The 16,023-nt window shown below is 40.5% G+C and overlaps 1 protein-coding gene across 1 annotated transcript; it reads right to left on the bottom strand.

Annotated features, from left to right (window-relative positions):
• Positions 1-1,810: 1,810 nt before the first annotated feature.
• Positions 1,811-15,235, bottom strand: DSN1 (DSN1 component of MIS12 kinetochore complex). The gene is made up of 10 exons (XM_007447736.1): positions 15,193-15,235; positions 14,641-14,967; positions 12,259-12,332; positions 11,546-11,618; positions 9,612-9,699; positions 5,861-5,920; positions 5,388-5,462; positions 3,727-3,874; positions 2,767-2,854; positions 1,811-2,185 (listed from the first exon to the last, which is right to left on the bottom strand). The coding sequence occupies exons 1-10, from the start codon at positions 15,218-15,220 to the stop codon at positions 2,085-2,087; spliced, it is 1,062 nt and encodes a 353-aa protein (XP_007447798.1). The 5' UTR covers positions 15,221-15,235; the 3' UTR covers positions 1,811-2,084.
• Positions 15,236-16,023: the final 788 nt, after the last annotated feature.

The following is a 16,023-nucleotide window of genomic DNA, read 5'->3' as shown; positions in this document are numbered from 1 at the left end:
CTCTTTCCACTATACTATTCTGCTTCTGAGAGTAGGCAATTAACACCACTCCTCTGATTCTTAAAAGCTTTCCTCGGGTCTGTCCAGTTTCCCTTCTTGCTCTACTCTGGACAATATTATCTACTCTTAAGGCTTTAATAACTGGGTATCAGTAACTCCCAAATTTTATTTCTAGTCCAGGTTTTCCTACCCAGTTTTCCACCTGTATATCCAACGTTCTAGTTGACATGTTTGGCATCCCAAAACTGAACTGCAAGCTTTCCCATCTCATTATCTGCTCTATTACCCACCCCCTCCATCCTATTCATACCACTGTTCTAAACTTACATTACTTAATCTAACCCTTAAAGCATCCCTGTGGTATAGATTCTGTCATTCCCCCAATCTTACAAATAAGAGGTTAAATAACTTTTCCTCGGTCAGTTAATACGTGGCAGTTAGGCGTTTGTAACACGTAGGTGACATGCCTGCTATGTTCCAGACACTGTGGACGACTCCCCGCACTCATCCATTGCCAACTCCCAGCACAGGTTGTCATTCCCCACCTGATGACTACAATAGCGCAACTGGTCTCACACCCACACATACTTGCTTCTGTCTGTTCTCCAAACAGCAACTGGAGTGATTTTTTTTGGCTGCTGCCGTGTGGCATGCAAAATCTTAATTCCCTGACCAGGGACTGAACCCACGCCCCCTGCAGTGGAAGTGCAGAGTCTTAACCACTGGACCACCAGGGAAGTCCCTGATCTTTTAAAGATAAAGCTATGATCCTTTCTCTCTCTCTCTCAAAACCTTCCAATGACTTTCGATTATCTTTGTCTCACGTGGCTCTTACACTTTTCTCTCTCCCCTCAGACCTTTGTAAATGCTGCTCCTTTTACCTCAAATAACTGCCCTATTTAACTCCTTTCTCCTTCCCAAGTTAACTAAAACATCACTTCTGTGGAAAAGGGTCTCTTCTTGTTCCGTGTCTTCTTGTTCCCTTGTCCCCACTAGACTGTGAGCATCATGAAAGGAAGTTCCAGGTCTGTTTTTGTTCTTTGCTCTCTTCCCAGTTCCTGCAACTGTGTGTGGCATACAGCAGGGGCTCTGCAAATCTATGAAAGAATAAGGAATGTAGGTCAAAGCAAGGAGATATCACCTCTCACTAACTGGTGCTTAGGCGAAGGCTTAAGACTTAGGATAATGACTGGGTATTTAAGTGAAATGGATTTTGTCCTAATAGGAGGATGAGAGAATAAGAGACACTAACAATAAATTCGTTGGTGTTTTACTGGTAGTTAATGCTGAGGCGTATCTCCACACTACTGTTCACTTCCAGATCCTGGCAGTCCTATTTTCTGCTAAGCCTTCCCTGCCTTTTCAGTTTTTATACACTCAAAATATACACAGAGACAAGGGAAAGCTTTTAAGTACGTGCAATCTTATAATGCAGATTATTAACAGATATGGAGAACAATGAAAAGAGGTACTTAACCCCTTCTTGCCATGAATCCAGGATTTAGGATGTCGACTCAATATTAAAAGCTAAAGCACACTACAGACATCAGGATATAGAGAATGAGTGGTACTTCCTTCAATTTGGACATGTTGTAATGTGGTTTATGTATCCACACGATGCTAACAGTGCTCACAACTCCTCTGCCTAAAATCACCTTCAAAGCCACACTAGAAATCAGTCTCATTCCCTTTACAACCAGAACGATCCCTAAAATGTTTATTGGATTTTGGCCCTGAATGACTTCGCGTTGCTTCAAAACCTGAAAAACATCTTCACAAGAGGAATGTTTCTGATCACAAAGGACGTTTAAAAGAATATGGGACCCTAGTTCTGAAGGTCATTCCAAAGCAGCAGTCTCAAGCATTTTGCACACTCTTGGAAAAAGTTTCTATATGACCTTCTTTCAGATGCATAAATTCCATCATTTTAAGAAAAATATCGAAGTGCTTTATAGTCAGCCAGTTATCTTCAAAGGCAACAGGGCAGATGTCACCGCTCAGCCCGTTGTGCAGTTGCCGTGCACTAGGGCACTCTTCCTGTTTCTCTCCTCTGGAGCATCCTGTGGCAGAAAAGCTGCATAAGGTCACTGACAAGATTTAGAGCAATCTCTCGGTTGCTTCCGTAGCTGAAGCTTGAGCAGTTTTCGAGCTGGTGAAGGATCTAATTGTTGCGTGCTTCTCTTCCCTGCAGAGAAAAGGAGCCACAAAATAAATTTCAATTGAATTCAAATACCATTTATTGAAAACTTACTGTGTGGACACTGTGCCAGACACACAGAAGGGCATTCCAACAACAAATTAGAGCATGTGCCCTCTACGAGATGGCAGTCTAGTAGGAAAGCCAGCTGCAACTACAACCACAATACCATCCAATGAATAATGAAATGAAGGTATTTATAGCACATAATTTAGGGCTGGAGGTGGTCAGGCAAAGTGATGGATAAGTAATGTCAGTGTCACTTAGTGGATTCTTGAAGAATGAAAAGGGAAAAAAGGAATGGGTATTTCTTAAGTCTTGGATTTACCCAAACAACACAGTTTGTGGAGATTTAATTCTCAGTCTACTGTGCTGCTGTGGAATTTACATCTACAAATTTCCCATCAACCTTGAGTACCCACAACGTAATAGTTATTGTGAGGGGAAAAGAAACCCCACTAGATATAGGCCTTACCCTCTGAGACCATATGTTTTGAAGGGCAGTGTGTATCCGAAGGGCTATGAGACATAAAACAGTACAAGCTCTGGTCCCCTTAAGACAGGCTTACCGAGCTGTACTGACACCTTCTGGAGGCACTGGGTACTTTCCTCCATAAAGGCGTGCAGCTGCTTCATGGATCCTTGCAGTTCGTCCATCTGCAGACAAAAGACAGCTGTCAATTGTAAGGGTCCAGGTGTCTCTGAGGCTCCTCAAACATGTGAGGCGAGCTCCTGCTCAGGAGCTTTGCTTTTGCTGTTCTTTCAACCTGGAATGCTTATGCCAGACTTCCCCACTCCACGCTTCTCCACACTGCTCCATGCCCCAGCAGGCTGACCTGCATAACCTCCAACAAGATCCCATGTCCTCTGGTTTCTGGGTGGGCTTGGCCAAGAGGGAGCCAAGTGCGAGGGAGCTGAATGAGGTCAGGGTATTTTACCCAGGCCTGCTTCCAGAAGGGTCATCTCGAGTTAGCTGTGTCTCTCAACTGAACGTCATGGCTCTCTCAAAGCATCCCACTCACTATATGACTCCCTGCCAGGTGCCACAGTAACTGTTCCTCCCTCCAGCCGACAGGTAATAGCTCAGCTGCCTCTAAGCCCCAGATTACTTTTGGTTTCCTGAAACCCACACTTTTGTACTTAGCCCCTCTGTAAACAGACTCTCCTTGAATTATCCTATATCAAATGCCATGTGCTTCCTGTTAATACTTGGGTTGATACACTACTATTCTCCAAAATGTCCTCATGGATCATTCCTCATTTCTTTCAAGTCTTATTAAAGTAGAACCTTAGCAGGACCTTCAACCCCTCTATATAGCAACCTACAGCCCTCCTTCCACCTGATTTATTAACACTTATCACCATTTATTCGTTTCTTTTCTTCCATTGTCTCTCCATGTTTCCCCAAGGTAGAGTTGAATATACTCTTATCTCATCTAATTACTCATATTCTCCACATCTTTTAATTTCCAAGGATGACAAGGTAGCAAAGCTGGATAACTCAACAAAAGAAACATGACCCAACTTACCACCAACTCCATACAATCAAAGACTTTATTCTGGTTCTGTAATATGTTCTGGTAGTCAGGCTTTGTATTAAGGACTTCACTCTGGGAAGACCCAAGATATGCTGTAGGCTCCACTTCAACTTCAGTAGTTTTGGTTTCAGTTGATCCTCTAAACACAAAACAAAAGAGCTTTCAAATAATTTTACAATCATTTCCTGGGGAAAACAGTAAAGATTACCTAGGGAAAAATCCTCCTAGAAGGCTTTATTAACCTGAATCAATACTCTTCCACCCTGTACTGAAAGTACAGGCTCTCTAACTAACAGGAGATTCTGAGATCATTATCCAATATTAATATTTTTATACCCCTGGACTCCAGGAAATGCTAGAAGGTTAGCTGACTCCACCTAACAAGTAAGGTCCATTTACAAAAAGGACTACACTTGGGGTAAAGCCAAAGCCTGCTATCCTGAAGTCAACGTCTATAATCTTTTGCCAAAGAGATGCTGGCCCACTTCAATTATCTAAAGTAACTGAATATAGGGAATTCCCTCGAGGTCCAGTGGTTAGGACTCCGGGCTTTCATGGCCGAGGGTGTGGGTTTGATCCCTGGCCGGTGAACTAAGATCTTGCAAGCTGCACGGTGTGTGGCCAAAAAACCCCAACAACCACAAACTGAATATAATGGACAGTTCATGAAAACTGATGATGACTCTTTAGTAACAGCTACTACAATTTACTGAGCGCTTACTGGGTGCCAGACACAGCTAAGCACTTTCCATTTAACCTTATTTAACCATCATAATAACCCAACGAGGTATGAACTAATATTATCCCCATTTTCAAATGAGGCACTTCAGATTGCCCAAGGTCACAGAAGTAAGGAGTAGTTAGGATTTCAACAGAGACAGCCTGCTTCCAGAAGTATTCCTCTTAACTATTAAGCTATGCCCCATCAAAAGTTTTTATTCTGAAACTGCCATCTTATACATTATCTATCTTCATAAATAGAACAGTTAAAGGGTGAAGAAAGTAACTAATAAACATCAATGCTTAGAATGGAGGAGTTTTTCAAACTGTGTTCCTCAAAGCACCTCTCTACTAAGAGGCCACTTTTGCAATTACTATTTTGGCTAATGTTTTATAGTTACATTTCTAGCTAAGATTCTGTTTGGGGAAAAAAAGCTTAAAATCACTGGTTTGGATGGTAAAATGAAATCAAAATCTAGCACTTACCCATTTTCTTATGTCTTCAAGACCCAGACAAAGATCCTCTCTCTCCTACACTTCATCTTCCATTACCCATTTCATGTCTGTATCTCCATGAAGGCCCTGGCCAGGGTCCTCTCCCATACCTGCAGCTCAAAGGCCATGTTCTTAGCCCAGCCCCAGGTTGCCAGGTACAGGCCAGAAATGTGCCTGTCTCCCCCAGGATGTGGAATGGCAGCCAAGGACACAGAACAGAGGCAATTCTGTTCTTTGACTGAAAATAGTGACAATCCTTCCTTCCCTTCCCCCTCACTCTCCATTTACAAAGTGCTAATATACACATTACAGAGATCTGATGAGTTGATTGGCCTCTAAGAATGGATTCATCGTTCAATTTGTGCTAAGAGAACTGAAATCAATTCAAATCAAATTCCACAAGGTAAAAGCTTCCTATTTCCTGTCACAGATCTAACCTGGATATGATCTCTTCAGCCTCCTCCTGGTAGCGCAGCAAGAGCCGATCCCAACTCTGACGTTCTAAAGAAAACCTATAGGAACAGAAAATAATTCAGTTAATTTTTGATCATCTCACTCTGAATCACTCAGGGCAACAATAAGTGTATTAGGTGTCTACTCTGGTTCTAAGATATGAATAAAAAGGTCATAAAAGGATGAGAAAGCATGACCAATTAAAAGGCTATTAATTTAATCAAATCAAACGAGTTCTTAATATCAAATCCACATCTTTAGTCTCTAGACTCCATTCTATGAAACTGGCCATTAGTACAGCCCATAAAACCCCAGTGTGCAGCTGTCTAACTTCCAGTGGGGATACACTAGTATTGACACACTGAACAGGATGTTTACTATTCCTTTTTCCCAGGTTTAGTTATTTTCCCCAGATGAATGTAGACTTTCCAACAAAGGTTCACTCATTTTCACTTACTTTGTTATATATTCCTTCATCTCAGCCACTGATGTTTCCAGAGACAAATCTGGTGCTTTTCTAGAATACAGACAGGATGATGAGATTAACACAAATCTTCCAAGCACACTTGCTATGGACAACTTACATAATTTTAACGGCAATAAAACATGTTCAGAATTTATCTTTCTTTTTTTAAAAAAAAAACTTTTCTGAAGATTTAAATTTATTTATTTATTTAAAAAGTTTTCTTTAATTTATATTTTTTTGGCTGCATTGGGTCTTCCTTGCTGCATGCAGGCTTTCTCTAGTAGCGTTTTGCAAGGGCTTTGTTGTGGTGTGCGGGCTTCTCATTGCGGTGGCTTCTTTTGCTGCACAGCACAGGCTCTAGGTGTGTGGGCTCAGTAGTTGTGGCACACGGGCTCTAGAGCACAGGCTCAGTAGTTGTGGTGCACGGGCTTAGTTGCTCCGCGGCATGTGAGATCTTCCTGGACCAGGGCTCAAACCCGTGTCCCCTGCATTGGCAGGCGGATTCTTAACCACTGCGTCACTAGGGGAGTCCCAGAATTTATCTTTCAACAAATATTTATTCTTGGGCTCTATTTCACTTTTGCACCAGGTAACAGCTTTCTCAGTGGTCTCTTCATCATCTATTTCTCTCACCAATTCTAATTCACACACAGCCAGATTAACCTTTCTTAAAATATTTCCTTTAATTTTTTCCCTTGCTTAAAAATTCTGTGACCCTTCACTACATTCAGAAGAAAAGCCAAAACTCCTTAACCTGTCACTTAAGGTTCACTTAAGGTTCTGGCTCTGTCCAGCTCATTAACTTTGATTCCTATTACCCTTTATCTATTCTGTCTCATATAATGCCATTCAGCATCAAACATCTGAGGGCTTCAATCTCCAAAGTTCTGTTCACACCGTTTTTTAGCCTATTCCCTTCCCACTAATCAAAACCTTAATATCTTTTAAGAACCAACAGTACTTTTCCATATAACCATCTTGTCTTCCCACTTAAACTGAAGCTACTGGTTGGATATGTTTTACTTAAACCCATGCCTTGGCTCTGTGGGGCGATTAATCCTAAAGGAAAAGCAGGAGGCACTGAAAATGCCAAAATTATATGCAGATGTACTTGGTACTCTACCTGGCAAAAGCAAATTAGTTGTGTCACCGTTCGTGTTTTCCTACCAAGGCCTGTGAAAAACAGCCCCTATCACCTCTGGCTGAGATGCAGCAGCCTGTGGCTTAAATATACTGCATTAAGTTATGGGAAGATAAACCTTATTGCTGTTTCATTACCATGCAGAGGCCAAATACGAGCAAAAGAATAGCATCCTATATTAATCTTCCAAAGATTGATTATGGGTAACCCAAGTGATTGTATTATAGTTTAATTAATGGAATAAGAAGGGAATAAATAGCTTCAGTGCTGCCTGATAAATGTAATTCTCTCATGGTAAGATATGTACAGTGAAAAACAATGAGTGCTGATGGAAAAAAATATATATATATACTGTATTAAAAGAGAAGCTATGTTGAACTAAAATATTTTTCATTTCCTGAATAGTAATGTTAATTCTAAGGATCCACAGAAAGGTAGACCTTTGTGAAGTCAAAAGTGTAAGCCCAAGTTACATGATTTGTTACAGGCAGTGGGTAGAGGGTTGGGTGCTGCCCCTGAAGAGGAACGACCAGTTTGGGGTGCGACTGCAAAATTTCTCCTAATGTTCTTGCTTGTCAACAGCTAAAGAACATAAATTTATCTCCAACTTGCATGGCTAGTGAAGATCTGAAGAGCACTTTTCCTCTCATCTTTCCATGGCTGGTTCCTTCTCACCATCCAGGTCTTATAGGTCTCAGTGCAGAGGTCAAATCACTCGAGGACCTCTCTGAACACTCTAGCTAAAGTTGCCCACCCCTCAAGTCACTCTCATATTTACTGACTTCTTAGATTATCACTATCTGAAATCATTATTTTCTATGTATTTGTTTGACTGTTTCTCCTATTACAATGTACATGAAGAGAGATCTTGTTTGATTATTTACCACTATTTATCTCCAGCTTCTAGAAGAGCCTGGTACATAGGAGATGCTGGATAAACGTTTGTTGAGTGCATGAACAACTGTCTAATTAAAATAAAAAGTTTTATTTCTCCAAAGAAGACATACAGATGGCCGACAGGCACATGAAAAGATGCTCAACATCGCTAATTATTAGAGAAATGCAAATCAAAACTACAATGAGGTATCACCTCATACCCATCAGGATGGCCATCATTAAAGTCTACAGGGAGCTCCCTGGTCTCCTAGTGGTTAGGATTCCAGGTTTTCACTGCCATGGCCTGGGTTCAATCCCTGGTTGGGGAACTGAGATCTCACAAGCTGCGTGGTGAGAAAAAGAAGTCTACAAATAATAAATGCTGTGGAAAAAGGGGAACCCTCCTAACACTGTTGGTGGGAATGTAAGTTGGTGCAGCTACTATGCAGAACAGTATGGAGGTTCCTTAGAAAAGTAAAAATAGAATTACCATATCATCCAGCAACCCCACTCCTGGGCATATGTCCAGAAAATATGAAAACCCTAATTCAAAAAGATACATGCATCCCAATGTTCATAGCAGCACTATACAATAGCCAAGACATGGAACCAAACTAAGTGTCCATCGACAGATGAATAAAGATGTGGCGTATGTGTATACACACACACACACACACAAATGGAGTATTACTCAGACACAAAAAATAATGAAATAATGCTATTTGCAGCAACATGGATGGACCCAGAGATTATCATACTAAGTAAGTCAAAGAAAGACAAATTCCATATGATACCACTTATATATGGAATCTAAAATACAACACAAATGACTTATTTACAAAACAGAAACAGACTCACAGACATAGAAAACAAACTTATGGGGGATTCCCCTGGTGGTCCACTGGTAAAGAATCCACCTTACAATGCAGGGGATGCGGGTTTGATCCCTGTCAGGGAACTAAGATTCCACATGCTGCAGGGCAACTAAGCCCACGCACCACAACTACTGAGCCTGCATGCCCCGGAGCCTGTGCACCACAACTAGAGAAGAGAAAATCTGCACAACTAGAGAGAAACCCACGTGCTGCAATGAAAGATCCCGCATGCCTCAACGAAGATCCTGCATGCTGCAACTAAGACCCAATGCAGCCAAAAATAAATAAAAATAAATAAATAATAAATGTAAAAATCTTTAAAAAAAAAAAAGAAAAAAGAAAACAAACTTATGGTTACCAAAGGGGAAAGGGGGTGGGGAGAGATAAATTAGGAGTTTGGGATTAGCAGATACAAACTAGTGTATATAAAATAAACAACAAGGTCCTACTGTACAGCACAGGGAACTACATTCAGTATCCTGTAATAAACCATAATGGAAAAGAATATATGTATATGTAACTGAATCACTTTGCTGCACACCAGAAACTAATACAACATTGTTAATCAACTATACTTTAATTAAAAAATTTTTTAGGGACTTCCCTGGTGGTCCAGTGGCTAAGACTCTGCAACCCCAATGAAGGGGGCCCGGGTTCGATCCCTGGTCAGGGAACTAGATCCCGCATGCCGCAACGAAGAGCCACACATGGCAACAAAGATCCCGCGTGGTGCAACTAAGACCCAGTGCGGCCAAATAAATAAATATTTAAAAAAATTTTTTTTAATAAATAAATAAATAGAAAGTCCTAATTCAATTATAATTTTGGACAGAAGGGGAATTGCTCTTACCCTTCTGAATCTTCAAAACATTTTTGTAGAGTTCCATCACTTTCCAATCTGTCTGCAAAATGTTTCAATTCTTCAGAAAGAGAAGATGCTAGAGAGAATAGAATAAAATTTTATGTTATAAAATAAAGAGAATACAAATTTTCACAGTGAGCTGCTGACAAAGATATAACGTACTTAATGTGGTCCCAGCTCTACGGTCCCCTGTTACATTCTCACCCATTTAAAAAAGCAGTATAAATATGCAGGAAGATTTTATCTTTTTTCTTTGGATAGGTATAGATAAAATGAAAGACAACTCCTCTTTATAACATTTTTAATAGTGTTTTTTACACTTGACTGGTGAAAAAGCAGTTAAAAAGATGTATCTGGGGCTTCCCTGGTAGCACAGTGGTTGAGAGTCCGCCTGCCAATGCAGGGGACATGGGTTTGTGCCCCGGTCCGGGAAGATCCCACATGCCGCGGAGCAGCTGGGCCCGTGAGCCGTGGCCGCTGGGCCTGCGCGTCTGGAGCCTGTGCTCTGCAAGGGGAGAGGCCACAGCAGTGGGAGGCCCGTGTACCGCAAAAAAAAACAAAAACAAAAAAGATGTATCTGCACAGACATTTCATTCTTTTCAGGAGATTTGATCTGCTGGCACTGGGTGGAAGAACATTACAGAAGTCAGGCAATGGGCAAGAGTGTAATGAGAAATGTTGGAGGCAAATAAAGAATTATGGGCATAAGGTAAAAACAGGTCTCTGCTTAAATTTGGAAGAGTTCACAATTAAATTCAGGTGAGGAATGCAGCGGGGAAAAAGATATGTTAAACAGCTATCAAAATAACCTGGGCACATCTACTCTAATTATGGTGATAGTGCAGTTCTGAGATAAACAGCTTTAACTGGCAAGTAAGTCTGAGTTCATGTATTTTCTAGGTCTTTTAAGGGGGTAACACTGAGTATTTCTGACCTGGATGATTGTGTAATGACACTGTAAGGAGAACAGCTACTTTCTGGAAAGCTGAAAACTGACTCCTGGGAAAGAATATTTGTAACTTACATCACAGACAAACAGCTAATTTCCTTAATATATAAAGAGTTCCTACAAAATCAATATAAAGAGCCAATATCCCAATTTTTAAAAGTGAACAAAGGATATGGACAGACAATACACAGAAAATAAAGCACAAATGGCTCTCCTCTAAAAATATGAAAAAATTATTATCCTCTTCAAAAGAAAAAGAAACACAGATTAAAAGTACAAAAAAATACCTTTTATCACCAATTAAATAGTAAAAAATCTAAACTTTTAGTTACAGTATAATTACACTAGTTAATTTCCAACCTAGAAATTTATCTTACTTTTACTTGAATATGTGCCAAAAGGCTTGTATAAAAAGGTATTCATTATCCATTCATTGCAACAGTAGAAGACTGAAAACAACTCTAAAAGTCCATCAGTAAAAAACTGGTTAAATCAAATATGGTACATTTATAAAATGGAGTATCATGGAGCTACTAAAATGTCAAGACGGCTCTATAAGTGTGATATAGAACTATCTGCAAGATAAATTAAGTTAAAAAAAAAAAACCACAAGGTAAAAAACAGTGTAGAGTGGTTTACTCATTTGATTTCAATGGATAAATGTTTAGAAATGCAATAAATCTTTCTGCAAGGATACACAAGAAGCTGGTGACTGCGGTTGCCTCTGGGAGGAAAGAACTGTGATTGGGGTCACGGTGGAAAGAGAGGCTCACTTTCTTCACTTTTGGCCCTTCTGAACTTCATAAACATATACTCTTATTTTTTTAATGCAACTCCCCCAAAAAAGGAGGGGAGCTGGTTTTGTGAGGCAGCAGTTCCTGTAAATGGGGATCCTGAGAATGGGGCTTCAATTGACCTTCATAGAAGGTACAGACCAAGGTCAAAGCTCACTTGTCTAGTCTTAGTAACTTACCTTTGGCTCTAAAATTTTCAAGACTGAAGCCCTCAGTGCCCCTTAGGAAAGGTTCAAGTTTCTGAACAGAGAACTAAATAAAGAAAAGCATTTTCAGTACAACAACCAAGATTTCCCAGGCCAGTCCCGAGTTCATGTAATTTTATGATGTTTAATAAATGTGAGTAAACATGATTTAATTCTACACCTAAGATTTTTCATATCAACAAAACAAAATGAGAAAATCAAAAGGTAAGGGAAAAACTCTTTGTTGCCTAGACTATATGATTTGATTTTTGATTCAGGAAAAAAAATGGTCATTTAATTCACACAAATGACTTGCTTATCTAAACTGATGTGATCACCAGTCAGCTATATAACACCAACTTAGAATGCAGTCAGACCTCAAATGACTGCTTAAACTTAGATTTGACCTCCACTCACTGTAAATTCCCATCATTTGCTGCCAGTGAGCAAAATATACTAGATCGGGGAAATCTGACTGTTAAGTGCTCAGCGACAGCAGCACCGACGGGACTGGTAGAGCCTAGTCCAGAGACAGATCAGCTCCTGGGATTAAAGCTGGCTTTTAAATTAATCCCACTAGAGAGAAATATCTTTTACCCTTTACCGATAAATCACACAGTACTGATCTCTCTTTGGGGATGTCACAGTTTACAGTTTAAAAAAAAAAAAAGAAAAGAAAAAGCATTTCCCAATCATGAGACTCTCACCTGGAAACTGGAAAGCAGGAGACAGCCCAGCCGTTTGCTTTCTGCTATGTTGACACTGATGGATCTGCAGAGCTCTAACATAAAATATCACCACATTGAAGGAGATGGATACTTAGTTAGCAAAGTAAAAAAAACTGAAAAATTCCCTCCCCCTTGATGCAGTCCAACTTAAGAAAACCCAAGCAGCCTTCTCTAATTAAAGGGAGAATTCATATATAGTCACATCTAATTTGTTCAAGATCACCAAAGAATGACATTTACCCATCTGTGCATCCTAACTTTGAAAAGTTATAAGAACCTTTTATGTACTACATTAAAATCTTGTCTTGATAAACAACATAGATTAAAAAAAAATTTAACTCCTTTTATGTTTTATATTCACCATTTGAAGAAAGGAGGTGGGATTATTTCAGTATTTCTATGACAGGCACTGCAGTGTGCTTTAAATACTGTCTTGGGACTTCCCTGGCAGTCCAGTGGTTAAAGACTCTGTGCTCCCAGTGAAGAGGGCACGGGTTTGATCCCTGGTCGGGGAAGTAAGATCCCACGTGCTGTGTGGAGCAGCCATGAATGAATGAATGAATGAATGAATACATACATACATACATACACTGTCTTAAGAATCTTCTTATAAACTATGAGCTCCATTTTATGGATGGGGAAATTGAAGCTCAGAGGGGATATAACTTGTTTGAAGACAGAGACTGGTGGAGCCAGAATTCAACCCCAAGTCCATCACCAAAACCTGTTTTCCCACTAATACCATGCTGCCTCTCTATAATGACCTAATGATACATTAATAGTAATTTGTTGAACACTTGCTATCTAAAAGGCATTTTATTAAACGCTATACACACCTCATTAAAACTTGAGGCAAGTATCTTATCTGGGTGAATCTTTTTTTATTTTTTCCCCAGACTGCCCGGCATGTGGGATCTTCCAAGACCAGCGATCAAACCACTGCTCCCTGCAGTGGAAGCACAGAGTCTTAACCACTGGACTGCCAGGGAAGTCCCAAGTACCTTATCAACTCCATTTGACAAAGGTTAGGTAATAGGTAACTTGCCCAAGGTCACACAGTGAGTCAGCCAGAACTGAACAGGCATTTTACATAATTATGCCACTGTATCCTCAAACAACTAGAAGACATAGATACTGTTTTTTCGATTATGTTCATTTAAAAACATCAACTATTATACAGCAAAGGAAATTTGCTTTGAGAATTGGGAGAGATACATGTCTTTTTGCCCTCCAGCTTCAGCTGGCTGTGTTTTTAAAGTTCTTTTGTGCCTTCTCTTGATTACTTCTCCTTGCTTTTAGTCATGAAAAACTGGATACCTTCTGCCTATAACCAAAGAAACTTGGCAAGTGGCTGGTAGTGACCAGGAGATAACAAATCTTATTATGCATCAGTAATTTTCTATTACACAGAACTTTAGGCCCACATGCTCTGGAACAGAGATGGTTAGGGCAATCTTAGAAAACTGAAGTTTCTTGGCACGTTCACGGAGTAAAGTGCATGAGCCTAATTGTGGTGGCAATTTTCTGATATGCTACATGGCTGTTTTTACCCAGAATTCCTTCTAAACATGAGACATCTGGAAGTGAGGTGATGTCTTTAAAATAATCACCACAGCTTAACACTTGAACTATTTCTTTACCATGTGCCAAGTACTGTGCTATATATCAACTCATTTAATTCTCACACAACCCCGTAAAATAGGTATTATTTCATCCCGTTTACTGATGAGGACCGTAAGGCAAAGGAGGTTAAGGGACCTGCTCAAGGTCACACAGCTAGTAAGGTCTTCCTGAAATGTGTTACTTTCCATATTAAACCTTGTACTTCAATGCTTACTGAGATGCTATTATTATAAATTCATACAAAATCACATTCAAATACAGCATGTCTAAAAAACTAGGTTTTTACCCTAGATATTTTTATGTGTCCTTCCCTCTGAGATATTTTCAGTTATAAAGCCTAAAATCAGGTAGCGACCCATCCACCTTCTGTTCTGCTTAAGGATATGAGGCCGAAAGCCACAGGAAGAAATCTTTACTTCTAGCAAAGGCGAATGTTGAACATTCACTTAGCAGAGGTGAGTGCTGAACAACCATAAATCAGATTTTCTGTTCATGGTATAGATTACAGTGGGTAGCTAATAACATGATATAAACAGCAATGATACTGAACACTTACTAGGTGTTTGACATCAGTACTTATAATCTTAGGATACTCCTACAGATGAGGAAACTGAAGCTCAGAGAGATTTGCTCAGTCACATAGCTAGTAAGCAGCAAAGTCAAGTCTATCTGTCTCCCATACCTCACTGCCTCTTATCTGAGCTGGAACTCCATTGTCTTATGTACATGGCACCCCACCTGTGATGCCCTGATGAAAGGGAGGCAGTGACTTCCGCCGGTTCGTTTCTTTCATACTTGCTCGCCGCCAGGATTGCCTCCTGTCTTGATGACGGGCACACTGTTCTTTGGGGGACAAATAAAGGGACCTGGATTGAAGTCCTTCCTGGTGGCTGAGATCACAACTTTCCCCTTTTTTAGGGCTAGAGCCAAGGTGAATCTGTTCCTTTGAAACGCCTTTAGTCATCTCCAGGGAGGTGGACGAATTACCACACGCTTCCGCAGGGTTGGGATCTGATTCCAATTGATGATCATGAGTCTTAGATGCCACTGGTTCCTCTTCTAGCACTTGTTATAAAAAAGTCAAAATACAGAATCAAACCCATCACAACTAAGTATCTGTGCAAAAAAGTGGAAAAAGGAAATGTATGCCCGAGATCATGGAAACACTGAGGAAGCATCTCTGCAAATACGTGAGTAAGTGCTTTCAAGTCCACCAGGAGCCAGGAAAGTATTTAGGTAAAGCTCAGGAACCTGAACCCAAGAGGTGCTGAATGTCACTACAGTACTCACCTTCTACAATCTCTGATCTAGAAGTCATCCTGGGTGGAGAACCCTGAAAACAGGAAAAGGAGGTGATCTGTTTTCCACATTTCAGTCCCAGTCTTGCTGGGGATTTACTACCCCAGAATCGGCCTTGTGCTTTCTAATCTCTTTGAACTGCCCCTCTTTGCCCCATGAAATTCTACCTGCCTGAGAAGGCCCAGTCCAACCCCGCCTCACCCACCTCCTCCAGAGAACATCTGCACAGCTCATCACCCCCTGTTCTCAATTTCTACAGAATTCATCACTAGAAATACTCACCTTAACATGTAGCCCATCTTATTTCCCAATTATTTTGTGTTTAACAAGTGCCTAATTCAGTTGATGGCATTATGATCTACATGGTCTTCAAAACATGAAAAAAATCACATTATCCTTGATTAATTCTAAGATCCAAAGGCCTGTTCATTCTACTTCCAACAGTCTCTACAACTCTTCCCCGCTTCCGGTTATCGATTTAGTTCAGATCTCATAATTTCTACCACTCTCCCCCACCTCCCCCAAGAATCTAACAGTCTCTCCACTAGTTTTTCCTGCATGCAGCATTGCTCCTCTCCAATCCATTCTTATTTATTTTATTTATTTTACTTTTGGCCGCACCGTTTGTGGGATCTTAGTTACCCTGCCAGGGACTGAAGCCTGGCCCTCACAGTGACAGCACGGAGTCCTAACCATCGGACCGCTGGGGAATTCCCTCCAATCCATTCTTTAGACAGCAGCAGAGATTCCTCCAGTGTACTCAACACCTTCCAGAAGCTAGTCCTAACTACCCATTCCGGCTTTCTCCTGCCACTCCCGTTC

Source organism: Lipotes vexillifer, unplaced genomic scaffold, assembly GCF_000442215.2.
Source record: "Lipotes vexillifer unplaced genomic scaffold, Lipotes_vexillifer_v1.1 scaffold397, whole genome shotgun sequence".
Taxonomy (NCBI): domain Eukaryota; kingdom Metazoa; phylum Chordata; class Mammalia; order Artiodactyla; family Lipotidae; genus Lipotes; species Lipotes vexillifer.
This window is presented reverse-complemented; position numbering and strand designations above follow the sequence as displayed.